Below are 24756 nucleotides of genomic sequence, written 5' to 3' on the forward strand. Positions count from 1 at the left end.
ATGTTCATGTGCTTATTGGCCATTTGTACATGTTCTTTGGAGAAATGTCTATCAAGTCTTTTGCCCATTTCTAAATTGAATTGGGTTTTTTGTTGTTGAGTTGTAGGAGTTCTTTTGAAATATTAAGCCCTTATCAGATAATGATTTGCGAATATTTTGTCCAGTTTTGTAGGTCATCTTTTTACTCTCTCGACTGTGTCCTTTTCATGGAAGCTTTTTTTTTCCCTTCAATTTTTTAAAAGTTGATTTTGAGATAGAGTGTAAACAGGGGAGGGAAGGAGGGAGGGAGAGAGAAGCAGGCTCCACACTAACAGTGTGTAGCTTGAAATCATGGAACCATGAGGTCATGACCTGAACTGAGATCAAGAGTCGGATGTTTAGCTGACTGAACCACCCCAGGTGTCCCGATACATGAAAGCTTTTAAAATTTTGATGTCCAGTTTATCTATTTTTACCTTCGTTGCCTGTTCTTTGGGTGTCATATTTTAAAAGATCATTACCAAATCCAGAATTACAAAGCTTATCCTGCTATATTTCTTCTAAGGATTTTATAGTTTTAACTCTTTGATCCATTTTGAGTTGATTTCTGTGTGTGGTATAAGGTATGGATCCAGCTTCATGCATGTGGACATTCATTTTACCCAATACCATTTGTTGAACAGAGTGTCTTTTCTCCCAGTAAGTGGTCTTGACACTCTTGTCAAAAACCATTTGATCATAGTGGGGCACCTGGATGGCTCAGTCACTTTAAGCATCTGACTCTTGATTTTGGCTCAGGTCATGGTCTCCTGGTTTGTGGGATTGAGCCCCATGTTGGGCTCTCCGCTGACAGACTACAGCCTGCTTGGAATTCTGTCTGTCCCTCTCCTGCTGACACTGTATCTCTCTCAAAATAAAGTTAAAACAATCATTTGATTATATATATGAGGGTTTATTTCTTGGCTCTTTCTCCTGTTCCATTATTCTATGTGTTTGTCTTTATGCCAGTACCTGTTTTGGTTACTGTAGCTTTGTAATGTATTTTGAAATTAGGAAGTGTTATATCTCCAACTTTATTCTTTTTCAAGATTATTTTTGACTCTTTGGGGTCCTTTGAGTTCCATATGAATTTTAGGATGGATTTTTGCAGAAAATGCCACTGGGATTTTGATAAGGGTTATGTTTTAAATGTGTAGATAGTTTGGGTAGTATTGACATCTTAACAATATCATCTTTGCCTTATTTTCTTTCTTTCAACAAATTTTGTCAGTTCCTTATTTCTAAAGTTAAAATCAACAGCTATGTATTTCACTTTTATGTTATGTCAAAAACACCAGGTACTGTGGTTGAAATAAAGGTACTGTGAATGATTAAAAGGAAGTTTTAGCCACAGATGTTCTTTTCAAGAAATTTATAGTCTAGGGGAGGAGGTAAGAAAAACACACATAAGTGTAACACAGGTTATAAAACTAGTACTGTCAGAGTAGTATAGATAGTGCTATAAAAATTAAGAAAAAAGGCAAGGTTACCCTTAGCTAGGCTTTTATAATAACATTGCCTCAAATATTATCCTTCTGCTTATAATGGTCTTGGGCATCTGGAGACATCCACAGTCATTATGGAGAATAGATTGAAATTCACGAAGTTTTCTGATTGAGATTGGGTTGTGAATAAGAATGGGGATAGTATAAACTTAATTTCTAGCCAGTGGAATGATATAGGAAATACATGCTATTGACTGTGGAGGTGACTTGCATTTGTCTTTTAATATTTTTCATAACTGTACATGTATAAGGGAGAAAGAGCTGTAACTGCAAATGCTGATTATAGATGCACGTGAGTTAAGTATAGTGGTAATAGTCATTTGCCACTTAACATTTTAGGCTTAATTTACACAAGAAGTAATAACAATTAAATGTACTATGAAAACAGTTATTCGCGGTGTGTGTGTTGTATATTTTGAATACATATTTAACTCCTGGTATATATTCAAGCTTCAAACTTTGTTCTTTAGTTTGATGGTTTGCTTAACAAAATTGACATATGGTAAAAATTGCATTAAGCACAACAATTTTTTATTTTATTAATGTAAAAAGCAATCATTTACATGAAGTAAGCTTTCTTTTTAGATAACTGACCTTAAAGAGTGTGGGCATTTAAAATGGTGGAGCCATTTTCCTTAAGACTTGCTGGCATTTAAAATAATAAGATGTAGGAGAATGGCATTTAAATCAATGAGTTGCATCTTGTCAGCTCTTTTTAGTTCATTGCTTGAAATGTCAGTAAGCCATGGGTAGCAGACATGGATGTAGATACAGGCCCATGATCTACTGGGGTAATTATTACAAAACTTGCATGTGTGCACATGCTTCTAATTCCTAGATTTTCTATACTATATCATATTTTTTTTTAATTAACTTAAATCTGGAGAACAAATGTACATAGGGAAGAATGGTCATGAATTTAGATAGGGATGGCCCTAAAATGTTACCCCCTCAGTTTTATATCACACCTCTGAAATCTAGGCCAACTTAACCTTTCCCCAGTGAAATTTGTCATTATTTCTTCCATTTCCTTTTCTGAAGTGTTCTCTCTCATAAAGAAAATCAGCAACTATATAAGTGTCCTTCCTTTTCTTACTCTCTAAAATACCAAAACTCATAAGGTGACAAATATTAAAGTTACAAAAGAAACTTTAAGAAATGTTAATCTTTATATTTTGTTTAAAATTTAATTTTATTAACTATTGCCGTAAGAACAAACTCCATGCTGACATGCTTTTGTTGCTTTATTCAGTAATATTCTTGCTGTTTCAGGGACCAGTGGAACTACTTTTGTTACAGTTCTTGGAGAAATTTAATAATTCTGTCAGGAGTCAGCAACCTATGCCCTGTCTCCAAATCCACCCACAGCCTGTTTCTGTAATGCCTACAGGCGAAAGAGTTAGGGGTGGCGGGGGAGGCACAAAGACCGTATATATCCTTCAGAATCAAAAGTATTGACTCTCTGGCCATTGGTAGAAAATGTCTTACTCTCTTTTGAGTATCTTCATCAGTTCGTTGAGTTATTAAGAGAAGCCTGAAAGTTGTTGATTTCCCTGTCTTGTTACTCTCTTTGCTTTTCTTCTGTGTATCAGAGCAACTCCTAACACAAGTAAATACCATTTAATGGCAAGACAGGTGGGGTTATGAAGGAGAAGAGGAGAGAGAGAGAGAGAGAGACAAGGGAAGATCTGGCTTGTTTGTGGGAGAAAAATACGGTTTAAAATTTGTCCGCCCTACCTTTTTACTTTGAAATAATTTCACATTTATAGAAAAGTTATAAGTGGTATAAAACTTGTATATGCCCTTCACCGAGATTCACCAGTTGTTAATGTTTCACCACATTTGCCTTACTATTCATTCTCATTCTTTATCTCTCACAGATATTACATGTAACATACACAGGTTTTCCTGAATTCTATCAGAATAAGTTACAGACATCATACCCCTCATATATTTCTATTCCTAAATATTTCCTTCTATATTTCCCTATTTCTTAAGAATAAGGGCATTCAGTTACTAAACTGCACATTACACTTAACCAAAAATCAGGAAAGTTAACTTAAATGGAATATTTAATCTGTGAATTTCATTCAGAGTTTACCAGTGACTTTTTTTTAAAAGTCCCAGTGACTTTTTTTTAAACCCCCTTCTTTAGTTCAAAATTCAATTTAGTATCACACATCAAATTTGATTTTCTACTCTTTAGTCTCCTTTAATCTAGAATGGTTCTTCAGACTTTTATTTATTTTTAATGACACTGACGTTTTGGAAGAGTACAGGTCGTTTGTTTTGTAGAATGTTTTTCAGTTTAGGATTTGTGATGTTTCTTCATGATTAAATCCAGGTCATGATCTTTTAGCAAGAATAGTAAATAAGTCATGTTCTATCCTTACAATAGAAGGATCACATCATGAAGCCCGTGGTGTTAGTTTATTTAGTAGGTGATGTTTATTTTGATCACTTGGCAAGGTTGATGTTTACTAGGTTTCTCCATGGAAATGGTATATACTTTTTTCCCTCTTGTAATTAATTAATTTTTGAAGAGATACTTTGAGACTAGGTAGATATTTCTTCATTACTAAACTTTCATCCACTTTAATTTTGGTGTTGATGGTAATTTCCTGCTAGAATCAGTTATTTTCTGATGGCTTGAAATGGTGATTTTTCTAATTGTTATTCCTCTACATTTTTCATTTGGTTTAATACTGTGAAGAAGAGCTTTCCTATTCCATCAGTTTGAAATTAAGATTCTTACTCTGTTCAAATATGTTATTCAGTATCCCAGATTCGGTTAATGGGAGCCCTTTCAAGCCACCCACTAAACACTTTTTACATGTCCCCATCATTATTTGAGGACCTTAATACTTTCTCGTACAACAGGGTATTCTGGGTTCACCGTGTTTTTTCCCTGCTGCAATACTGGATTCCATTTTCCTAAGGGGATCTGGTTCCTTTGGTGATTCACATGTCCCCTTTTTTGGCTAGCCTGAATACAACTTGATTAATAAAGACCAGGTTTTGCACAGTAATCAACTTCCTTATCTTGATTTGTATCAAAGGATACAGCAAAAATAGTGAAATGCTAACAATTCATGGTGACTGTCAGTATATCTATTCAGAATACTACGCAAAAAGTAGATAGCAAGTGAAAGATACTGTTTTATAACCTAAAAAGTATGCTTTCTTGAGAGAAGAACATTCATATGAGGTTTTGAAAATAAGTGTCACATTTCTTTGTGACTCTGAAAATGTAAATAAGAATCATTTGATTTCAAGTGGTTAGTTCAACAAGAGCCGAAATTCAGTGATATGTTCAGTATCGAATATCTTAAATACCCTGAACCTATTTTTAATGATTTTTTTTAATGAGGCAATATTTGTTTACAATAAAATTCACCATTTAAGAGTTCAGATTATGGGTGCCTACATGGCTCAGTTGAGTAAGTATCCAACTTCGGCTCAGGTCATCATCTCACGGTCCGTGGGTTCAAGCCCCACATCGGGTTCTGTGCTGACGGCTCAGAGCCTGGAGCCTGCTTCAGATTCTGTGTCTCCCTCTGTCTCTTCCCCTCCCCCACTTGTGCTCTGACTCTCTCTCTGTCTCAAAAATAAATAAACTATATAAAAAAAATTTTTTTAAAAAAGAGTTCAGATTAAAAGATTTTGGCAAATGTACACAGTTGTGTAACTACCAGCACAGTCAAGGTTGAGGATAGTTCCTCTCACCCTACCTAAAAAGCATTCTCATGTCCCCTTGTAGTCCCTTTCCTGGACCCCCAGATTGAGGCAATCACTGTAGATTTTACCTTTTCTGGAGTTTTATATAATAGGAGACATACAGTATGTAGTCTTTCATATTTGACTTCTTTCACTTAACATAATTTTTTTGGTATTCTTATTTTTGTGTATACACTTGGTCCTTTTTATTGCTGAGTAGGTCTCCATATCAGTTTGCTTTTTTATGGACTTTTGTTTCCAGATGTTGGCTAATATATTAGACTTCTATATAAGTCTTTGGGCATATATTTTCTTTCTTAATTTTTAAAAAAATTTTTAAACATTTATTTGTTTTTTGAGGGACAGCATGAGTCAAGGAGGGGCAGAGAGAGAGAGAGAGAGAGAGGGAGGGAGGGAGTTACAGATTCCAAAGCAGGGAGGGAGAGAGAGAGAGAGAGAGAGAGAGAGAGTGAGTGAGTTACAGATTCCAAAGCAGGCTCCAGGCTCTGAGCTGTCAGCACAGAGCCTGACACAGGGCTCTAACTCACGAACCATGAGGTCATGACCTGAGCCAAAATCAGACACTTAACCAACTGAGCCACCCAGGCGTCCCCTTTTGTCCATTTTTAAAACTTACTGAATGGTAATAGTTCTTTATACATTCTGTATAAAACCTTTTATCAACTTTTTCTTTTAAAATTCATGTTTTTTATGTTCTGTTCAAGAATTCCTTGCTTAATCCAGTGTCACACACACACAAAACTCTCACGCTTTCTTTTAGAAGCTTGCTAGTGTTGACTCTTCTATTTTGATACCTGATCTGTTCCTAGTTAATTTTTCTACATGGTGTGATTTAAGTGTTGAGGTTTATTATAACGCATGAAGTAATTCAGTTCTAACACCATTTATTGAGAGGACTTTGTTAAGCTCTATTGAGTTCATAGGCATTTTTGTTGCATCAGTTGACAGTATGCCTGTGGGTGTATTTCTGGATTCTTATTTACCATTGAACTAAATGTCTGTCTTTACACCAGTGCCACAGTGTCTTGATCACTGTATCTTTATGTCTGAAAATCAAGTAGTACTAGTTCTCCAACTTTGTTTTTCTTTTTCAGACTTGTTCTGCTAATCTAGGTCCTTGACCTTCTATATAAATTTTAAAAGCAATGTATTGATTTTTCAAAAAGCCTTTAGGCATTTTGATTAGGATTGCATTGAATCTGTAGATCAGTTAACTTAGTAGCTACATATTAGCAACACTGAGTCTTCCAGTTTAATCATGATCATGGTTCCCTCAGAAGTGTTTTATAGTATCGTTTCTCTTCAGCCTGTGAAATTCCTTCAACATTTCTAGAAGTACAGAGAAATAGCAACTCTTAAGTTGTAGTGAAAACTATAAACTTCTTATTTGAAAGCATCTTTTGAATATTTGTTTTATTGCCATTCCAAAAAGGTAGCAAAGAATGGTAAAATGAGTTTGTTGTATGGATTATGAAGGTAGGGGTAACCAAAAGCTTAATAAAGAACTTGAAGTATTTTTCTATTGAAGTTCCCAGCCTATTCAGTATTAAGTCTCCTTTCCTGCTTTAGGTGATGGATCATCAGACCACACAGTTGTGGTGGCTTCTGCAGCTTTCTTTTCCTGTACCGCTCCTTCTCACATTCACTGTTCTCTTAGAAGAAATTACTGTAAAAGGATATTGGGAAATTGATACAAATTTGTCAAGCTACCAGAGAGCCTAGCAATTGAAGATACATGACCTACACTTTCCCTGACAGCTGTATACAAAATTAACTTTTACACACACACACACACACACACACACACACACTCTCTCTCTCTCTCTCTCTCTCTCTCTCTCTCTCTCTCTCTCTCTCTCCTACATTTATTCCAGCACTAGCAGTTAGAAAATAAAGGAAACATCCTTTTTATATGGAAAATAAAAATGTATAATAAATATGTAGGAACTACAGAGTAAACAACAGAATTTTAATTGAACTCCATTACAGCCCACTTTGGTAAATGTAAAGCAGCTCCTAAAAGAAAAGACAGAATATTTTTTAAGGGCATTAGTACTTCCTGAAATACTTTCTAAGTATAATGCTATTCAGATCTAAACCACTTTGTCAAAACAAAACAAAAAAAATCACCTTGTCTTCTTTGGGGAGCCTGGTGTTGGTGGCAAAAAGAATTGACTAAGTTATTTTAAATAGAATCTGAAAGACTAAAGCTAGAATGGCCAGGACATTTTGGAAAATATAACAAGTAGGAATTTGCCTTCCCAAATACTAAGATTTATTATAAATCCATAATAATTTTAAAGTATGATACTGATGATCTTTTCAGTTCTTAATTAAGAAGAGAACTTCTTTATTTATTTTTTATTTTTTTATTTTTGAGAACTTTTTTTTAATGTTTATTTTGAGAGAGAGAGGGGAGGAGAGGGAAAGAGAGACTCTCAGGCAGGCTCCATGCCCAATGTGGAGCCCCATGTGGGGCTCTGTCCCATGACCCAGGGGTTGTGACCTGAGCTGAAATCAAGAGTCAGATGCTCAACTGAGTCACCCAGGTGCCCCAAGAAGAGAGCCTTTTACAAAACGTGTATTTTTGAGAGAGAGAGAGAGAGCGAGTGAGCACACATGTATACGCAAGCACAAGTGGGGGAGGGGCAGAGAGAATTTCAAGCAAGCCCTGCAGTCAGGCTCAGTCTCATGGATTGTGAGATCATGACCTGAACAGAAATCAAGAGTCGATCACTTAACAGACTGAGCCACCCAGGCACCCCATGAAGAGAACTTTTAAAAAACATGACTGCTTCCTACCTGAGAGCTACAGAATCAAATGCTTTGGCAATACGTTCTAAATATATGTGCTTTTAAGAAACTCACAGTAGGAGAAAAAGAAGAAGAAACCCATAGTGGATTTGATATGATAGAGTCACCAATGGCTATGAACAAGCCAGTGTAGGAGGACCAATTCTTGAATTCTGAAGAAAGAAGCAAATTCCTAGGACATCTAAATTCAGTGCATAGCTCCAGCTTTATTCCTCTTCTGTTTGGGGCCAACAATTTGTTCTTTAATAAATAGGGATAATTACTGTAAAGAAGTACAGTGGTTTTTTACTTATAGAAGAGTAGGTCATAATCATTTTTTTTTCCTTTTTGGGGGGGGGGCATACCATACATAGGGACTTCTTTTAAATTTCAGATGTGGCAAGGAGGTGGGTGACATGAATTTGTTCTTTCTGGATGTCCTAGCTATTGAGTTAATAGCTTTATTAGCTCTATGTCATATGAATGTTTTTGTTCTTGGTTCATTTAATTTTGGCATATAGTATGTATGTATATATAGTATGTATAGTAAGTGAGGATGACCTGTATACATCATTGCTATAAATTTTTAACTTGGCGACCAGATGCATTTGAAAAAAGTATATGATTTTGTATTATAGTTTTCATCTTTGTTTATTATTCTGGATAAAAACAAGTAAGCAAAATAACCATTTAACTGGTGAAATTATTATCTTAAAGCAATCATTTAAACCCTGGGAATAATTATCTTAAGGGCATATAACAAATGGAGAATGATTTGTTCAAAAAACTACTAAATCTCTGTAAGAACAAGACTCTGGAGCATTTGACCCATGACCCACTCCCACCAACCTCCCTGAGCTCAGCTTGAGGGAAGCTCTCTTCTGAGCAGGGGGAGCCAGCTGTGGGCATCACTCATACCTTCTAGCTTCTTGTTGCAGATACTGTCTTCCAGGCAGCTGAGGTCAAAAAGCCTAGTGCTCCCTTCCTTCTCTCAGCCTTTTCTCAGAGTGGAAGCCTGTTCAAATCTCAGCAGATTGAGAATACTGAGGTTTGGGCCAGGTCTCATTCATAAGGCAGAAGTTCTGTGCCAGGAAAGGCAAGTCATCCAGCACCCCCCGTCAGAAAGCACAGATGTCACTCTGAGAGAAGTGGGTTATTGTCCCAGCCTCTAGTACCTGTGCAGTGGCACAATGGTTCTTCCAAAGGGAAAGGCAGGCCTTGAGAACAGAGAACTCTGTAGCTCTCTCAAGGGGACTGACTTTATTTGGAACAGAGCTTACAAAAAGTTGTTGTTGAAAATGATGGAGATCTTTGCAGTGAACAATTAAGAGGAGGCTGGTAGCTCCATGATACTACTAGCAACAAGTGAAATGGCAGACTAATTAGAAGTTTTACAGAGAGAACCAGAAAAAAAGAAGGGCCATCCTGGGGTTAGAACAAGCCTCAAAGACTGGCAAGGCAGCACCCTCCGCTGCAAAGAGGCTCCACTTTTATTGGATTAGACACTAGTGCAATTTATGCCACCAGGATGTGGCAAAAACACACCAATGAAACAAATTAGTAGAGGCTAAAGCCTGGGTGTGTGATACTGCTACAGGCAGATCAGTGAGAACTGTATGAAGGGAAGACCTGAGAAAAAAACTGCCAGAGAGTCTAACTAAACCCACTGTTATTCCCAGTGGACAGGGAGACTACATGCCCAGGACAGCATCCCCTGAGAAAAGTGATAACAGAGGCCGAACACTGCTGGGGAAATAGACTTCGGTGAACCTAGAGGTAAAGAGGGACATTTTTTATGATAAAAGGGTCAATGTATTAGGAAGACATTATAAATCTTTATCTAACAACAGAGCCCCAAACACATGAAGCAAAATGTGACAGAAGTGAAGGGAGAAATAGTTTAAAAAGAATAGTTGGAAACATTAATACACTTTCAATAATGGATAGAACATCTAGACAGAAGATCAACAAAGCTGGAAGATTTGAACAACATTATGAAGCATCTAGACCTAATAGATTTGTATACAGAACACTCCACCCAAAAAGAACAAAATATTCATTCTTCTCAAGTGCACATGGAACATTTTCCAGGAAAGACTTTCTGCTAGGCCATAAAAAAATCAAAGGATTCCAATCATACAAAATGTTTTCCCACTACCGAAGAATGATATTAGTAGAAATCAGTTACAGAGGATATATGAGGAATTCACACATATGTGGAAATTTAATAATGCATTTCTAAATAATCAGAAGAAGGAATCACAAGGGAAATTAGAAAATAGTTTGAGATGAATGAAAGCCAAAACCTACCAAAACATATCAGATGTAGCCAATAACACTTAGACAGTTTATAGCTGCAAATGCCTATATTTTAAGAAGATCTTAGTTCAAGATGAACATAAGGGAAGGGAAGCAAAAATAATATAAAAACAGGGACAAGGACAAAACATAAGAGACTTTTAAATCTGGAGACCAAATAGAGGGTTACTGAAGGGGTTGTGGGAGAGGGGATGGACTAAATGGGTAAGGGGCATTAAGGAATCTCCTCCTGAAATCATTGTTGTACCATATGCTATCTAACTTGGGTGTAAATTTTAGAAAAAATTTTTTAAATAAAATAAAAGTTCAGTGCCCTGTCTTCCATAAAAGACTAGAAAAGCATACTAAACCTAAAGCAGGCAGAAGGAAATAATAATGATTAGAGCAGAAATAAATGAAATAGTATAAAAAGAGAAAAACGACAATCAAAAGTTGGTTTTTTGAAAAGATCCAACAAAATTGATAAATATGTTATCTAGGAGTGATCAAGAGAAAAAGAAAGACTCAAATTACTAAATCACAAATCATGTAGTGGAAATTACTACTGACGTTACAGAGATAAAAAGGATTTAAGGGAAATACTGTGAACCATATATAAATTAGCAGACTGGATGAAATATGCAGATGCCTAGAAAGACACAAATTACTGAAGCTGACATAAGGAGAAATAGAAAATCTGAACAGACCTGTGTTGCAAGTTGAATTGTGTGTGTCCCCCCAACCCCACTCCAAAAACAAAACAAAACAAAACAAAACAAAACAAAAGGTATGTTGAAGTTCCAATCCCTGGTACTTATAAATGTGACTTTATTTGGAAATAGGTCTTTGCGGATTAAATTAAGATGAGGTTATACTAGATTAGAGTGGGCCCTAAATCCAACACCTAGTGTCTTTATAAGGGAGAGTTGGAGACCAAGACACACACATGGAAGAAGACCACGTAAAGATGGAAGAAGAAATTGGAGCTATACTGTCACAAGTCAAGAAATTTTGGATTGCCAGAAACCACCAGAAGCTAGGAAAACGCAAGGAAGAATTCTTTTGTAGAGCCTTCAGAAGGAGCATGACTTTGTTGACACCTTGATTGCAGATTTCTAGATTCCAGAGCTGTGAGAGAATAAATTTCTGCTGTTTTAAGCCACCTCAGTTTGTGGTAATACGTTACAAATAGCCCTGGGAAACTAATGCAACCTGGAACAAGTAAAGAGATTGAATTTGTAATTTTAAAATTTCCATCAAAGAAAAGCCCATGGCTAGACACCGTCACTGGTGATTTCTGCCAGATATTTTTTAAAAGAATTAATACCAATTCTACACGAATTTATCTAAAATATAGAAGAAGACTTCCTCACTTTGTGAGAATCAGTATTTGAATACCAGACCAGTATCACTTAGGAATACCAACAACAACAATAAAATTCTCAGCACAATATTAGCAAACCAAATCAAGTAGCATATGAAAACTGTTATACTCTCTTACCAAATGAGATTTTTCTCAGGATTGCAAGATTGGTTTACACCACAAAACCAGTTAATGTAATACAGTGCATTAATGAGAATCAGCAATAACAACCACATGATCTTCACAATGGATGTCCCCACAAAAAGTGACCAAATCCAACAACTTTTTGTGAGTAAAAAAAATAAAAAACACCCAACAAACTAGGACTAGAAGAGAAATTCCTCAGCCTAATCTACAAAAATAGACAGCTATTGTGAAAAACGGAACATTTCCCCCCTAATATTAGGAACAAGACAAAGTTGTCTACTCTCAATACTTCTATGCTGTGTTGTACCAGAGGCTCTAGCCTTGGCAGTTAGGCAATAAAAAGAGGGGTGCCTAGGTGACCCAGTTGGTTGAGCATTTGACTCTTAGTTTCAGCTCAGGTCGTGATCCCAGGGTCATGGGATTGAGCTCCATGTTGGGCTCTGCACTGAACATGGAGCCTGCTTAAGATATTGTCTCCCTCCCTCCCTGTTTCCCCCTCCCTGCAACTTTCTCTCTCTCCCTCCTTCTGTCCCTCTTTTTCCTACTTGTATGTGCTCTCTCTGTCTCTTGCTCTCTCTCTAAACAAGAAAAGAGACTGGAGTTACCCAGGTTGCAAAAGAAGTAAAAGTATTTGTAGATGGCATGATGTTGTCTATGGAAATTTTTAAGGATTCTACAGAACACTATTAGAGTTAATAAGTTCACCAAGGTTGTAGAATACAGAATTTTTAAAAAAATGTATTTCTATACAATAGCAATGAACACTCTGAACGTGAAAATTAAGAAAACCATTCCATTTACTATAGCATCAAAAGGAATAGAAAATTTAGGAATAAATTTAACACAAATTTAAGACTTCTACACTGTAAATTTAAAAAATTGTTGAAATAAATTAAATATCTAAGTAAATAGAAAGGTATCTCATGTTTGTAGGTTGGAACACTTAATATTATGAAGATGGCATTACTCCCCCAAATCATCTGCAGATTAAGTGCATTCCCTACCAAGATTTCTGGTGGCTTCTTTGCAGAAGTTGACAAACTGATTTTAAAATTCATGTGAAGATTCAAGAGATGCCTGAATAACCAACAATCTTATAAAAGAAGAGACAACTCACACTTCCCAATATCTGAACTAAATGCAAAACCACTGTGTTTCTGGCCAGCAGATGGATATGTAGATCAGTGGAACAGAACTGAGCATCCAGAAGTAAAATTTATGGTCAGTGATTTTGACAAAGGAAGTTGGACCCCTTCCTTTTACCATACACAAAAGTTTATTTGAAACAGATTACATACCTAAAAGTAAGTTCTAGAACTATAAAACATTTAGGAGAAAACATAGGAGTAAATCTTTGTGATCTTGGGTTAGCCACTAGTTTTTTAGATATAATACCAAAAGCACAAATGTCAAAAAATAAATAAGTTGGAATTCATTAAAATTAAAAACTTTTGTACTGTTAACAGTAATAGCATCAGTGAGGTGATAAGAAAGCTTATTGATGGGAGAAAATATTTGCAAATCTTATATCTGATAATGGAATTGTATCCAAAATATATCAGGAATTCTTACAACTCTGACATTATAACTCAGTTAAAAACTGGGCAAAGCATATGAATAGACATTTCTCCAAGGAAGATATTTAAATGACCAATTAGATGTTCAACATCATTAGTCATTAGGGAAATCTAAGTCAGACCATTAGGCACCACTTCTCGTGTACTAGAAAGGAAGTAATAAAAATGATAGCAAGTGTTCATGAGTATGTGGAGAAGTCAGAACCCTCACAACAGTGTGAATATTAAATGGTACACCTGCTTTGGAAGATGGTTCAGTGTACTTTTTCAGAATGGTAAACGTAATTAATATACAATCTAGAAATTCTACTCATAAATGTATATCCAAGAAAAATAAAAATACACAAAAACTTGTACGCAAACACTGAGGGCATCATTATTTGTATCATAGTAGCCAAAAAGAAATCCAAATGAATATTATCAACTGATGAATGGATAAAATATGCTATATCCATACAATGGAATATTATTTGGCAATAAAAAAGGAACAAAGTACTGGTATCTGCTACAATGTGGTGAACCTTGAAAACATTATTCTAGGAGGAAGAAGTTGCACACGGCTCACAGCATAAATATTGCACAATTCCATTTATATGAAATGTCCAGAATAAGCAAGTCTTTATAGAGAGGCAAAAAGTAATACAATGGTTGCCTAAGGTTGGGGCAAGTGGGAGAAGGGAAGTGAGTGACTGTTAATGTTTTGGGGTACAAAAATGTTCTAAGGTTTATCATGGTGATGGTCCCACACTTCTGTGAAGCTGCCCCCCAAAAAACCATTATGATAATGTGTATTATATCTCAGTAAAACTGTTTAGAAACAAAACAAATAGGTGTGGCCATAATTAATATGAAGCAACTAAAATTTATCTGAAGGTTTCAGAGTCCAGGTTGATAAAATTGGTAATTAATTGTTTAATTCAAGAAAATACATGCAACGATTTCCTTCCTGAGTGCTGTTAGTTGCTGTGAGTTGATTTAGATTAGAAAGTAGCCTGAATGCAACATTAAACATGTTTAAGAATTTAAGAATACTTTAAACATTCTTTACGAATTTAAGAATAGATATTTCTTTGCTTGCTTTGGCAGCACATATACTAAAATTGTAACAATACAGAAAAGATTAGCATGGCCCCTATGCAAGGATGACACAGATTCATGAAGTGTTCTTTATTTTTGTGGTTAGCACCAAGTGTTGTATGTCAGTGTTGAACCACTAAATTCTATATCTGAAATTAATATTACGCTGTATGTTAACTAGCAGGAATTTAAATAAAAACTTGGAAGGACAAAGAAAGGATACATGTATGTGTAAATGAATAAGTAGAACCAGTGGGAATAGCTATATGCTTAACACACTGAAACTACACTGTGTACAATGGGTCCTTCAACTAACATCTTCTCTCATTATAAGTTTCTAAAACATGAAAAGTAAAGATATTCTGCTGAAAGACTGACTAAACTGATTGAATGTAGGAGTTACGTATAGTTTATACCATGTAATGTCTGATTTTAAAAATCACTAAACAATGAAATGCCATTAAAATATAATACAATTGAGGATTTTATTGGGCTCTTTAATACTTATTCCTGATGCCTTTTGGATGTTAAATCTATATCAAAATTATATTATTTTGTGATTCATTTTTAAAAATTACTTAATAATTTCCTTAGGCCACAAAAGAGAATGTTGGCAAACACAACTGTAATAAAGGCTTTTCGGGGCACCTGGATGGCTTAGTTGGTTAAGTGTCCAATTCTTGATCTCAGCTCAGGTCTTGATCTCAGGGTCGTGAGTTCGAGCCCCATATTGGCCTCAATGCTGGGCTGGGGAAATGTACTTAAAAACAGACAAATATACAAATAAATAAAAATAAAGGTTTTCGTAATGACTTTATAACACAATTTTTTTTTATGTGGCACACATAATATGTCTAATATGGAAATTTTAGGGGCGCCTGGGTGGCTTAGTCGGTTAAGCGTCCGACTTTCGCTTCGGTCATGATCTCGTAGTTCGTGGGTTCGAGGCCCGCGTCGGGCTCTGTGCTGACTGCCAGCTCAGAGCCTGGAGCCTGTTTCAGTCTGTGACTCCCTCTCTCTCTGACCCTCCCATGCTCGCTCGCTCGCTCTCGCTCGCTCGCTCTCTCTCCTAGAAATAAATAAAACATTAAAAAAAAAAAACCTTATAATATGGAAATTTTATGGGATGATTGTTTTAGTTTGATTATGCAAGAAAGTTCTTCATATGAAACTATTTGTAATATATAATTGATGCTGAATGTGTCTTTGCAAAATTCATATTTTGGTTGTTTTTGACACAGTTTGGACAATGGGGAAATCATAAAAAGCTGATTGCACATGTCATTGCATGTATTTGAAATCTTTGAGAAAATTGTGGATTATAATGTACCTTCAGTTTCCTGTTTACTTCCTTTTCACTGTGTCAGTGTGTCCAAATTTTCTTAGAGTACTTTTAAGTACTTCTAAGTACTTTAGAGTACTTTTACATTTTCCATGCCAGAAGTATATATGCATGTGGTGATACATTGCAATGATTTGAAGTAAGTTATATGCATTGAAAGAGCACTTAAAAGATGTACTTTAGTCTCCTGTTCATTAGCTATAAGAGTGGAAGTAAGTGCAAAACATTATCAACCTCATCTAGTGCTCCTGCAGCCTGAGAGCAGATTCTGGGAGTCTTAGGATGAGTCTAGTGTGGCATTTTGAAACTTTTTGATCAAGACAACATTTTTATATTGTAAGCATGATTAAGCATATATAGGAATGTTTACTGTTAGAACATGTAATGGAGTCTATTTTAAATTCTTTTTTCTAGAGCCAGTTTTAATGTATTCATTTCACAACTCTAAACATTTGAAAGCTACAGTTTATGAAATTGTATTCTGAGGACAGAATTATGAATTCAGAAACATTCTTTTGAGTTTTCCCTTCTAATGGCCCTTTAAAAAATTTTTGTTTTGTGTCTGGAGAAAACATCTTATACTAGGAGTACAAACATGATTCTCAAATAATATGTAGGGTTTAAGCTATCTTTTTGTCGGAGTTGAATTGTCTGTGAACTCTTGCTGTATGGTGTAGTAAGAACTGATAGATTTAAATGCTCAAGAAAAATATTCTGTTAGTAATGTTAGTTTAATTAGAGTTTATCTGTAAGTTTTAAACAAAACTCATAAGATAAATAAAAACCACCCAAAGTATATTTTTAAATTCACTTTGCTTTTTATACATTTGTGAAGATAAATTTTATTCTGATTTGAAGTTTTAAGATATTTTAATTGTTTAAACGGATTTGTCATGTCTTTTACTAACATTTGTCTTTGATTTTTCATCTGTGCTTTTGATACTGAATGGGGAAAGATTTTCGTGCAAATATTTCACCAAATATTTTTGCAGGGACACTTAGTCGGTCTGGATGAACCAGCTTCGGGAGCTGGGCAAGAAGCTCTGCTTAAACAAGAGCAAGCAAAAATCATTCGATTCGAGAGACAAGCAGAAGAGTTCCTCAATGCAGTCTTTTATAGAAAAGGTTGGTTCTAGTGAAGAATGGTGTTTAGCATCTGCTTGTCTTATATTTTCTTAATTTTAATGTCATTTTTAAAAAGTTACTGTAAGACAATTTTCTATGTTGATAATACACTATATTCCTTTGGTCAAGTTAAATTTGGAATAGGTTAAGGCAACTTCTCTTCCCTCCTTTTCAGTCTGAAGTGATGGAGCCATGTAAGTTTTAGTAGTTAAATAAATAGTTCATGAAAGTCTGAAAATTCTAAGGTCTCAGTAGTACTGTATTTTGTCAAATTTCCTTACATACATAGTGACAGTTTTAATTGCAGATAACCATAAAACCAACTTGTATAAAATGTTAGTAATTCCTTGTTGAAATTTCATTTGGAGACATGTGAAGTTTGTATCTCAAAATCAGATTTACAGGCATTTTTTCCCTTGATGTAGCCTTGTTTCACTAAAATTTCTTTAAATTATTAAAATTAGAGAAAGGAATTCATTATTATAATAATAAAAGCTTTCCGCCTTACATTTGAGGTGGTATTTAATAGCTCCACCTCTTATATTTTTCAATTTATTTTTCTCCTTAAAACTTTTGTAAACATGATTTACATTTTGTTTCTCTGTTCACAAAACCTAATTGCCATCAGCCGAGACCTTCAGAAAGCTTCGTTTCCTCCATGACCTGTTCTAGTGAAGTCTTTACCTTCAAGAAATTCTGAATGGATTTGTATTCCTTAAGTTATGTCTTTCCTTTAGTTCCACGATGGAGGTTACTGTGATAGGTTCTAAAAGTTTCCTACAAACTCCTGATGACCCTAAACACTTAATCCTTGTTTAATATTCAGCAGACTCACTGATTCTGCCTTCTTTAATGCTTTTTATATGTTCTAGTTTATACCTCTTATTCTTTTGGGAATTCCCTCCTTCCCTCTGAAATATGAAGGGTGATTTTTGCCTTTACACTGGTTGAAAGCCTGATAAAGTGCTATTCTAATTGGTTGGTTATAGTTGGAAAACAGCTGATGTTCTGCTTAATGTGGTCAGTATTTTCAAAATCAAGTATGAAGTGAAATGTCTATAAAATTAAGGAATGCACAAGATTATTGTTTTCAGTGACACCTTTTTTCCCTTCCATCGGATCCCTATGCAAAATTAAATCTTTCACTACATCCTCACTTCTCTTTTAGTAACCTCAGCATCCTCTGACCTACAGCTCCCAACTGAGGCTCCCATGCTCACTTTATCATCCCCTAAGTACCCTGAATTTTAAAATTATGTTCCAAATAGTAATTTTCTTAGTTTTATAAACATTTGATTATTAAAGTACACATTAAAGTATAAATGATAGATTTATTCTGTCAGTTTATTAAATAAAGTATCTTTACAGCTCCTCTGCTGCTCCTGTCCTTCAGGATGTGTACTGAGTGAGTCATAGGCCTAATGCTGCAGCAGTCTTCGTTATCTGGAAAGAGGAACTCCTCTTCCTATACGTGGAGAAACCACTTTTCATCCACTCTTTGCTTGGAGGGAGTTAATAAGGTCAATCATAAGCATATTCCTAAAGAAAATTCTAGCCTATTTCTCTACTAGTCCCATCCCTTTGCCATGTAAGAATAACTTAAAGTTCATACAAATTTTATTTTAAAATTAAACTTTTGGGTACACGAGGGAAGGAATGCTTATCTTGGAATCAGTCTTAGGGTAGGCTTTAAGATGAAAATCTTCTGAAACTGTATGTAAAGTTAAGTTTGTGTATTTGCATACTGGCATATGATATTCAGAAAAAGAACTATTGCTTTGCTATTAGAAGTTCCTTTCCCCTTGTTTTATGTATTAATATTGATGTGTTTAAATATTGTATTAATCTTCATGGAAATGTCTCAGAGATAGCCAGTAGTACTCTGCAAGTTATGCCAAAAATGTATATAAATAGTTCAGAGATTTGGATTTAGTTCTTTGTTTCCAGCTATTGTGAATTGTGCATCTTAAATGAGTATGAATGGTTCTGTAAGCTAAGTAGGAACATAGGTGCAGTAAAAGTAGGCTTTTGTGTCATGGACTCAGTAATGAATTTTAGCTTATGAACAGTATACCTTCTACAACTCTCATTATCAAATTCTTTTCAGCTTGCTTTTATCACTTGTGTTAGAAAATTTGACACTTTTCTAAAAGTTAGATTTGCATTTTTAAAACACAGGTGGCCATGATGTAGCATTTACTTGTTTTCCTGTAGTGTTAATTTTGACCTGATTTGTGGTTTTTATTTGGCTCAATTGTGCATGTTCCCCAAGGCATGTCTAGAATTATAGAAGTTGTGTTTTAAGTAAGTGAAAGAATGAAATGTGTTCAGGAAACTTTTCAAAACATGTAGAAATTCAAACAGCAGCTGTGTCATCAATTTGTAAATATGAATTGTGTTTTATGGTTATGTTCTTCATTCTACAAACAGGCAAGATATACTGCAGTCATTTAAAGCTCAGAGATAGCAGTTTATGGTTTTTATCTTAAAATCTCTGATTCTTCATATATCTAATTATATTTATGAATCTAGTTAAACTCTTCCTATTTGCAGACTTTCTTCTTTATGTGTTATAAGGGATAAGAAGATACATTAATATATAAAACTTGAAATTACATACAGTCTTTAGAGGATAGATCTTAAGTGGAAAGTTATATTAATATTAAGAATTATTCAATGGGTAGAGATTTTAAAGAAGTAATGTATGGTTAAAATGTTTATTAAAACATTTAAGGAATTCATAATGATTTCTGAACCTTAATTGAATACTTTGATTCTCAAACCTCTGGCATACTCAGTATCTATTTATAGAGAAGAGGAAAACCTCATTAAACTCCAGAGAATTAAATATTCTGACTTCAGACTGTCTTCTGGTTTTGAATGTTGCCTTTATGGGGGGGAAAATTGTTCTTAGTAGTCCCATGATATTTTGATGATGTGTGTGTTGTGGAGATTTTAGATTTTGATTGTAATAAGTTTATCTCTAAATTGATAAATCAACCTAATTCCCTTACAGCTCCAACATATTATAGGTAAAGTATTTACCTTCTGTAGTTAGTCATTAAAAGACCAAGGAAACTCAGGTTTTCTGAGAAATGTCTTCTAAAACCTCTGAAGTGTGTTATGGAAGTAAAGGTCACAGGTGAACATTAAGATCAGGGGGAGTGTTTTAATCAAGGGTCTACCACTATTATACGAATTTGAAGAGGCCACTTACTCTTTAGACACATTAACCTTATTGGTCTAAAGAAAAAAACACCTATTTGATTCTGATTGATTTGACTGATCCCAGTTATTTCTCAACTAATATGAATGCATACTTTATGCCAGGCAAGATTAGATGCTGAGTATACAGAGGTAAACCAGCATAATCTCTGCTCTTGAGAAGCTTAGTCTCCCTGAGAGTGTGGTAATGATAGAGATGTGATGATGTATTTATACCAAACATTTTTCCTTTTATTTTGCCCCATTCGACCTTCAAGGTCCTTCCCAGTGCTGAAAGTTCTATGAGTTAATGAATTCATGTGGTCTTTGTTTTAAAATTAACATGGACTAGAAATTGATAACTTAGGTGTTTATTTCATTAACTCCCTAGCTATTGTGTTTCATGATTGGCAGAGTATATTTAAAGAACTCATGGAAAATACATGGTGTTAAACTTTGAGATTTGGCATTTAAACTCATAGCCTAGTGGTTCTAAAAATTTGATCCTTCAATAAGCTGCGTCTAGAAACATAACTAGAAATGCCAGTCCTTGAGCTCACCCTAGAACTGCTAAATCAGTAACTCCGGGGATAGGACCCTGCAGTCTGTTTTTACAAGCCCTCAAAGTGATTGTTATGAACTTGAAAACGTAAGGCTATTGCCCCAGTCTGTCATGGACCTTATATTAAAGTATCTCCTTTTATAATTTTGGTATGCCTTCCATCTTTAATAGAAAGTAGATTATGCACTCATGAACTGAGTAATCCACTTAGGAGGAGATGGCTGAGGAAAGGTCTAGGAAAAACCAGATGTGATCTATAGGTGATAATAAACGGAAATAATTCTTAAAAGAAGGGTTTGAGATTTCTGTATCAGGTAAGTGATTCTTGCCCATAAGATATACTATTTGTTATTGCTTTATTCAATTTCATAATACTGAGGAGGGTGTTTAGAAATGATTTTATGAAAATTTTACCCTAAAAATCTGTAGCTCATAAGCTTAGAGCTTAAAAATATAATTCTGAGAGGGAATACTATTTTTTAGGAGATTGCATTTTAAGAAAAAAAGAGAAAATGAAATTTTATGTTTGCTTGAAAGCTGTCTTTTTTTTTTTTTTTTTTTTTTTGGTAGTCCATTGTCCCAATTTAAAAGTAAATAAATCTTTGTTTACAGACAGTCCCTGGGTCTCCGACCCCAATATTCCCCTAGTGGCCCGTGAGATCATGCAGCGAATGATCCAACAATTTGCTGCTGAATATACCTCAAAAAATAGCTCTACTCAGGACCCCAGCCAGCCCAATAGCACAAAGAACCAAAGCCTGCCGAAAGCATCTCCAGTCACCACCTCTCCCACGGCTGCAACTACTCAGAACCCTGTGCTCAGCAAACTTCTCATGGCTGACCAAGACTCACCTCTGGACCTTACTGTCAGAAAGTCTCAGTCAGAACCTAGCGAACAAGGTATGGTTTGATGTCAAGGTCTCCTCTGTCCAATCAGAATAATTTGGGGAGAAAAAAAATCAGTGGCAAGTAGTGTACCAGGATAACAATAGGATAAAAACTAGTTTGATTCTTAAATTACTCCTGACTATGCATTGATAAGAGAAGTCCAAATAAAATGGCTATTTTATATATTATATATCAGTAGTTTGTAGTGATGATCAGTGTATCTACCACCCAGTAAAGTTAGGTGGTTTCAGTTGTTACTAATCTTTAAATTACTTGATATTTTTATAATTATTTTATATTTTCCAAAGCATTGCCATATCCATTGTTTTTAAAACCTCTGTGAAAAATAAGTGCTCCCACAGTCCATCAGTGTTCTAGAATTAGCACCTATTTGAGAAAATACATGTATCTTGTTAGGTAGAGGTTATACTCTGCAAATGAAATTGCATGGTAAGAATATGTATTGTTTGCGTTTAAAAAAAGAAACTTAATTTCACAAAGATGAAATGAGCATTTCAACTCTGCCATTGTTTGACCCATTATGGATTGTAAATTGGTGATGTCTATTCTAGTGAGAGTTCATTGTCCTAGAAATCTCATAAAAGTGTTCAGAAAGTTATGAGATGTATGGATTTATTGATGAGAAATACATGTTCATTTTGCTCAAAGTAAGTTTAATTCATATGAAGAACCTCTTAGAAAAGACTTTCTTTTGCTTCTTATAAGTAATTTAAGAAGGATTTATATTTAATGGACTGGCTTTAGTTGATTAAAGAATACATTTTTAAATAGTGTTTTTTTTTTTTCCTTTTTTTTCTGTTTCTGGGTAATGAACAGCAATCGTAATTTCAAAATTCTGAGAGATTTCCTAGTAGAATTCCTCATTGTCCTATGTTCACATTGATCAGTATACCTTTGGTCACCATATTTGCAAAATGGTGCTTTTCTGTTTTATTGAGGATTATCTTAACCAAAGATTGGTAGCTTTCATTTAAAGTCTTTTTTTAGGGGTGCCTGGGTGGCTTAGTTGGTTGAGCGTCCCGACTTTCGCTTAGGTCATGATCTCGCGGTTAGTGGGTTCGAGCCCCGCATCGGGCTCTGTGCTGACTGCCGGCTCAGAGCCTGGAGCCTATTTCAGAGTCTGTGTCTCCCTCTCTCTCTGACCCTCCCCTGCTCGCTCGCTCGCTCGCTCTCTCTTTCTCCTAAAAATAAATAAAAATATTTAAAAAATAAATAAAAATAAAAGTCTTTTTAAAAAAATGTTTATTCATATTTTGAGAGAGAGAGAGGTGGGAGTGGGGGCATAGGAAGAGGGAGACACAGAATTCGAAGCAGGCTCTAAGCTCTGAGCTGTCAGCACAGAGCCAGATGCGAGGTTCAAACGTGATCACAAACTGTGAGATCTTAACCTGAGCCTAAGTCAGACACTTAACTGACCCAGGCACCCCTAAAAATTTTTTGGCTCTAAATATTGCATTAAAATCTTCAAGTTTTAAATAGGAGAATGAGAGCATAGACATTGTATTTAAAATATTAATGATAGAGATTAACTGACATATAAAGAAATTTAACTTGTAGTTGGTGCTGTGCTTGAGATACATTGTACTGACAGTATGCTCTTAATCAAGAGAAATTTGAGCTAGATGACAGAATTATAGTGTATAGACTTCAAGTGAAACAAATTTAAAAATTATATTTCCCAGGTACATTTTCAAGTGTTTTCAAGGAAACCACAGTATATTTAGTATATTTAGGTAGACTTAAAATATGTTGCCTATTTGATGATTAGACAGGCTTAGAAGTCTTTTTTTTTAATGTTTATTTATTTTAGAGAGAGAGACAGAGCATGAATGAGGGAGGGGCAGAGAGAGAGGGAGATGCAGAATCTGAAGCAGGCCTCAGGCTCTATGCTGACAGCTCAGAGCTTGATGTGGGGCCTGAACTCACGGACCATGAGCTCATGACCTGAGCTGAAGTCAGATGCTCCACCAACTGATCCACCAGGCGCCCCAAGCTGGGAAGTCTTTAAATAATAGTGTCTTTGGTTGGAAATATTTTAAGCAGTGTGTTTGCTTGTTAGATGTCTAATTGGGTTAAGATGTCTAATGGGATACTTGTGTCCTATAAGATTACAACTGTACTTTTAGAAATATTGGTGACACTAAAGGACAACAATTATTCTGGATGAGTGTGGGATTTTTGGTTTACAAGCTCAGTCACATATTTCTAACAGCCTGAAATCAGGAGTTACAGTGTGCTCAGACAAAAATCCTGCTTAGGTTATATACTGGGGCAGTTTTTAACATAACTAGATAGAAAGGCCTCTCCGCTCACCAGCTGAAAATCAGAGGCATTGATTATTAGCTTGCTCTGTTAATTTTGGACAGAATAGCAACTTTCAAACTTGCCTAGATGATGAGTTTTCTTTTCTAGACATGACTATGAAGGAAAGAAGTCTTTGTGGGAAAAGAAAGTCTTCTAATTTTATGTTCTAATAACATAAGTTTGTTATTTGGTCTAGCTTCAACAAAAAATGATTAAATCTCTAGGCTGTCATCAGTATAAAGACAATTTCATTCTTTTTTCCTTAAACTTTGCTCACCAGTTTGTAATAGCTTATTAATTGTAAAACATTGCCTTTATAAATAGCAAGAAGGGAATTTTGAATCTCTGCAGATTTTATTCAGAAGATTGAATTCAAGTATACAGTTTTTTGCAGATGTGTCCAAAGAGTAATTAATTAGGACACATGAAAATTACAAACAGTTAACATCTGATTCATCTTACAGACTATCTTGTGTATACAAGTAATTTAACCATAGAAACTTACGTTTTAAGATTATTTGTGCCACATAACATTTTCTAAATACAACTTTAATGTTTGTTTTAGTGTTTTGGATAGAATTTTAGCTCTTGAGGAATTTTGTTTATAATTTGTATGATGTGGCACTGAAATCTCATATGGTTTGATAAAGGCAAATTTTGAAAACGAAGTTGAATAGTTCTATTTACACACTGTGTAAACTGCGATTTCTAATACCTCACTATATCCTAATGCCTTCAGTGTTAGACTATACCTTTTCTTTTGCCCTATTAATAAAATATTTAATCTTTGGAGG

General features: G+C 35.1%; 1 protein-coding gene and 1 pseudogene across 7 annotated transcripts in view; both read left to right on the forward strand.

Moving 5' to 3' along the window:
* Positions 1–24756, forward strand: part of LCOR (ligand dependent nuclear receptor corepressor) — a 141506-nt gene that overhangs the window by 74707 nt on the left and 42043 nt on the right. For 6 of the 7 annotated variants that reach the window (XM_039230241.1, XM_039230242.1, XM_039230246.1 and 3 more), the window contains exons 5-6: positions 16851–16983; positions 21362–21649. In XM_039230241.1, the coding sequence (XP_039086172.1) occupies positions 21412–21649 (238 nt within the window). In that variant the 5' untranslated portion in view covers positions 16851–16983; positions 21362–21411. The remainder of the gene's footprint in view (positions 1–16850; positions 16984–21361; positions 21650–24756) is intronic. The other variant, XM_039230245.1, reaches the window with a different exon arrangement.
* On the forward strand, positions 14514–14614 carry LOC120230635 (annotated as a pseudogene).

The sequence above is a fragment of the Hyaena hyaena genome, unplaced genomic scaffold, assembly GCF_003009895.1.
Source record: "Hyaena hyaena isolate Hyena2069 unplaced genomic scaffold, ASM300989v1 scaffold_44, whole genome shotgun sequence".
Lineage (NCBI taxonomy): Eukaryota > Metazoa > Chordata > Mammalia > Carnivora > Hyaenidae > Hyaena > Hyaena hyaena.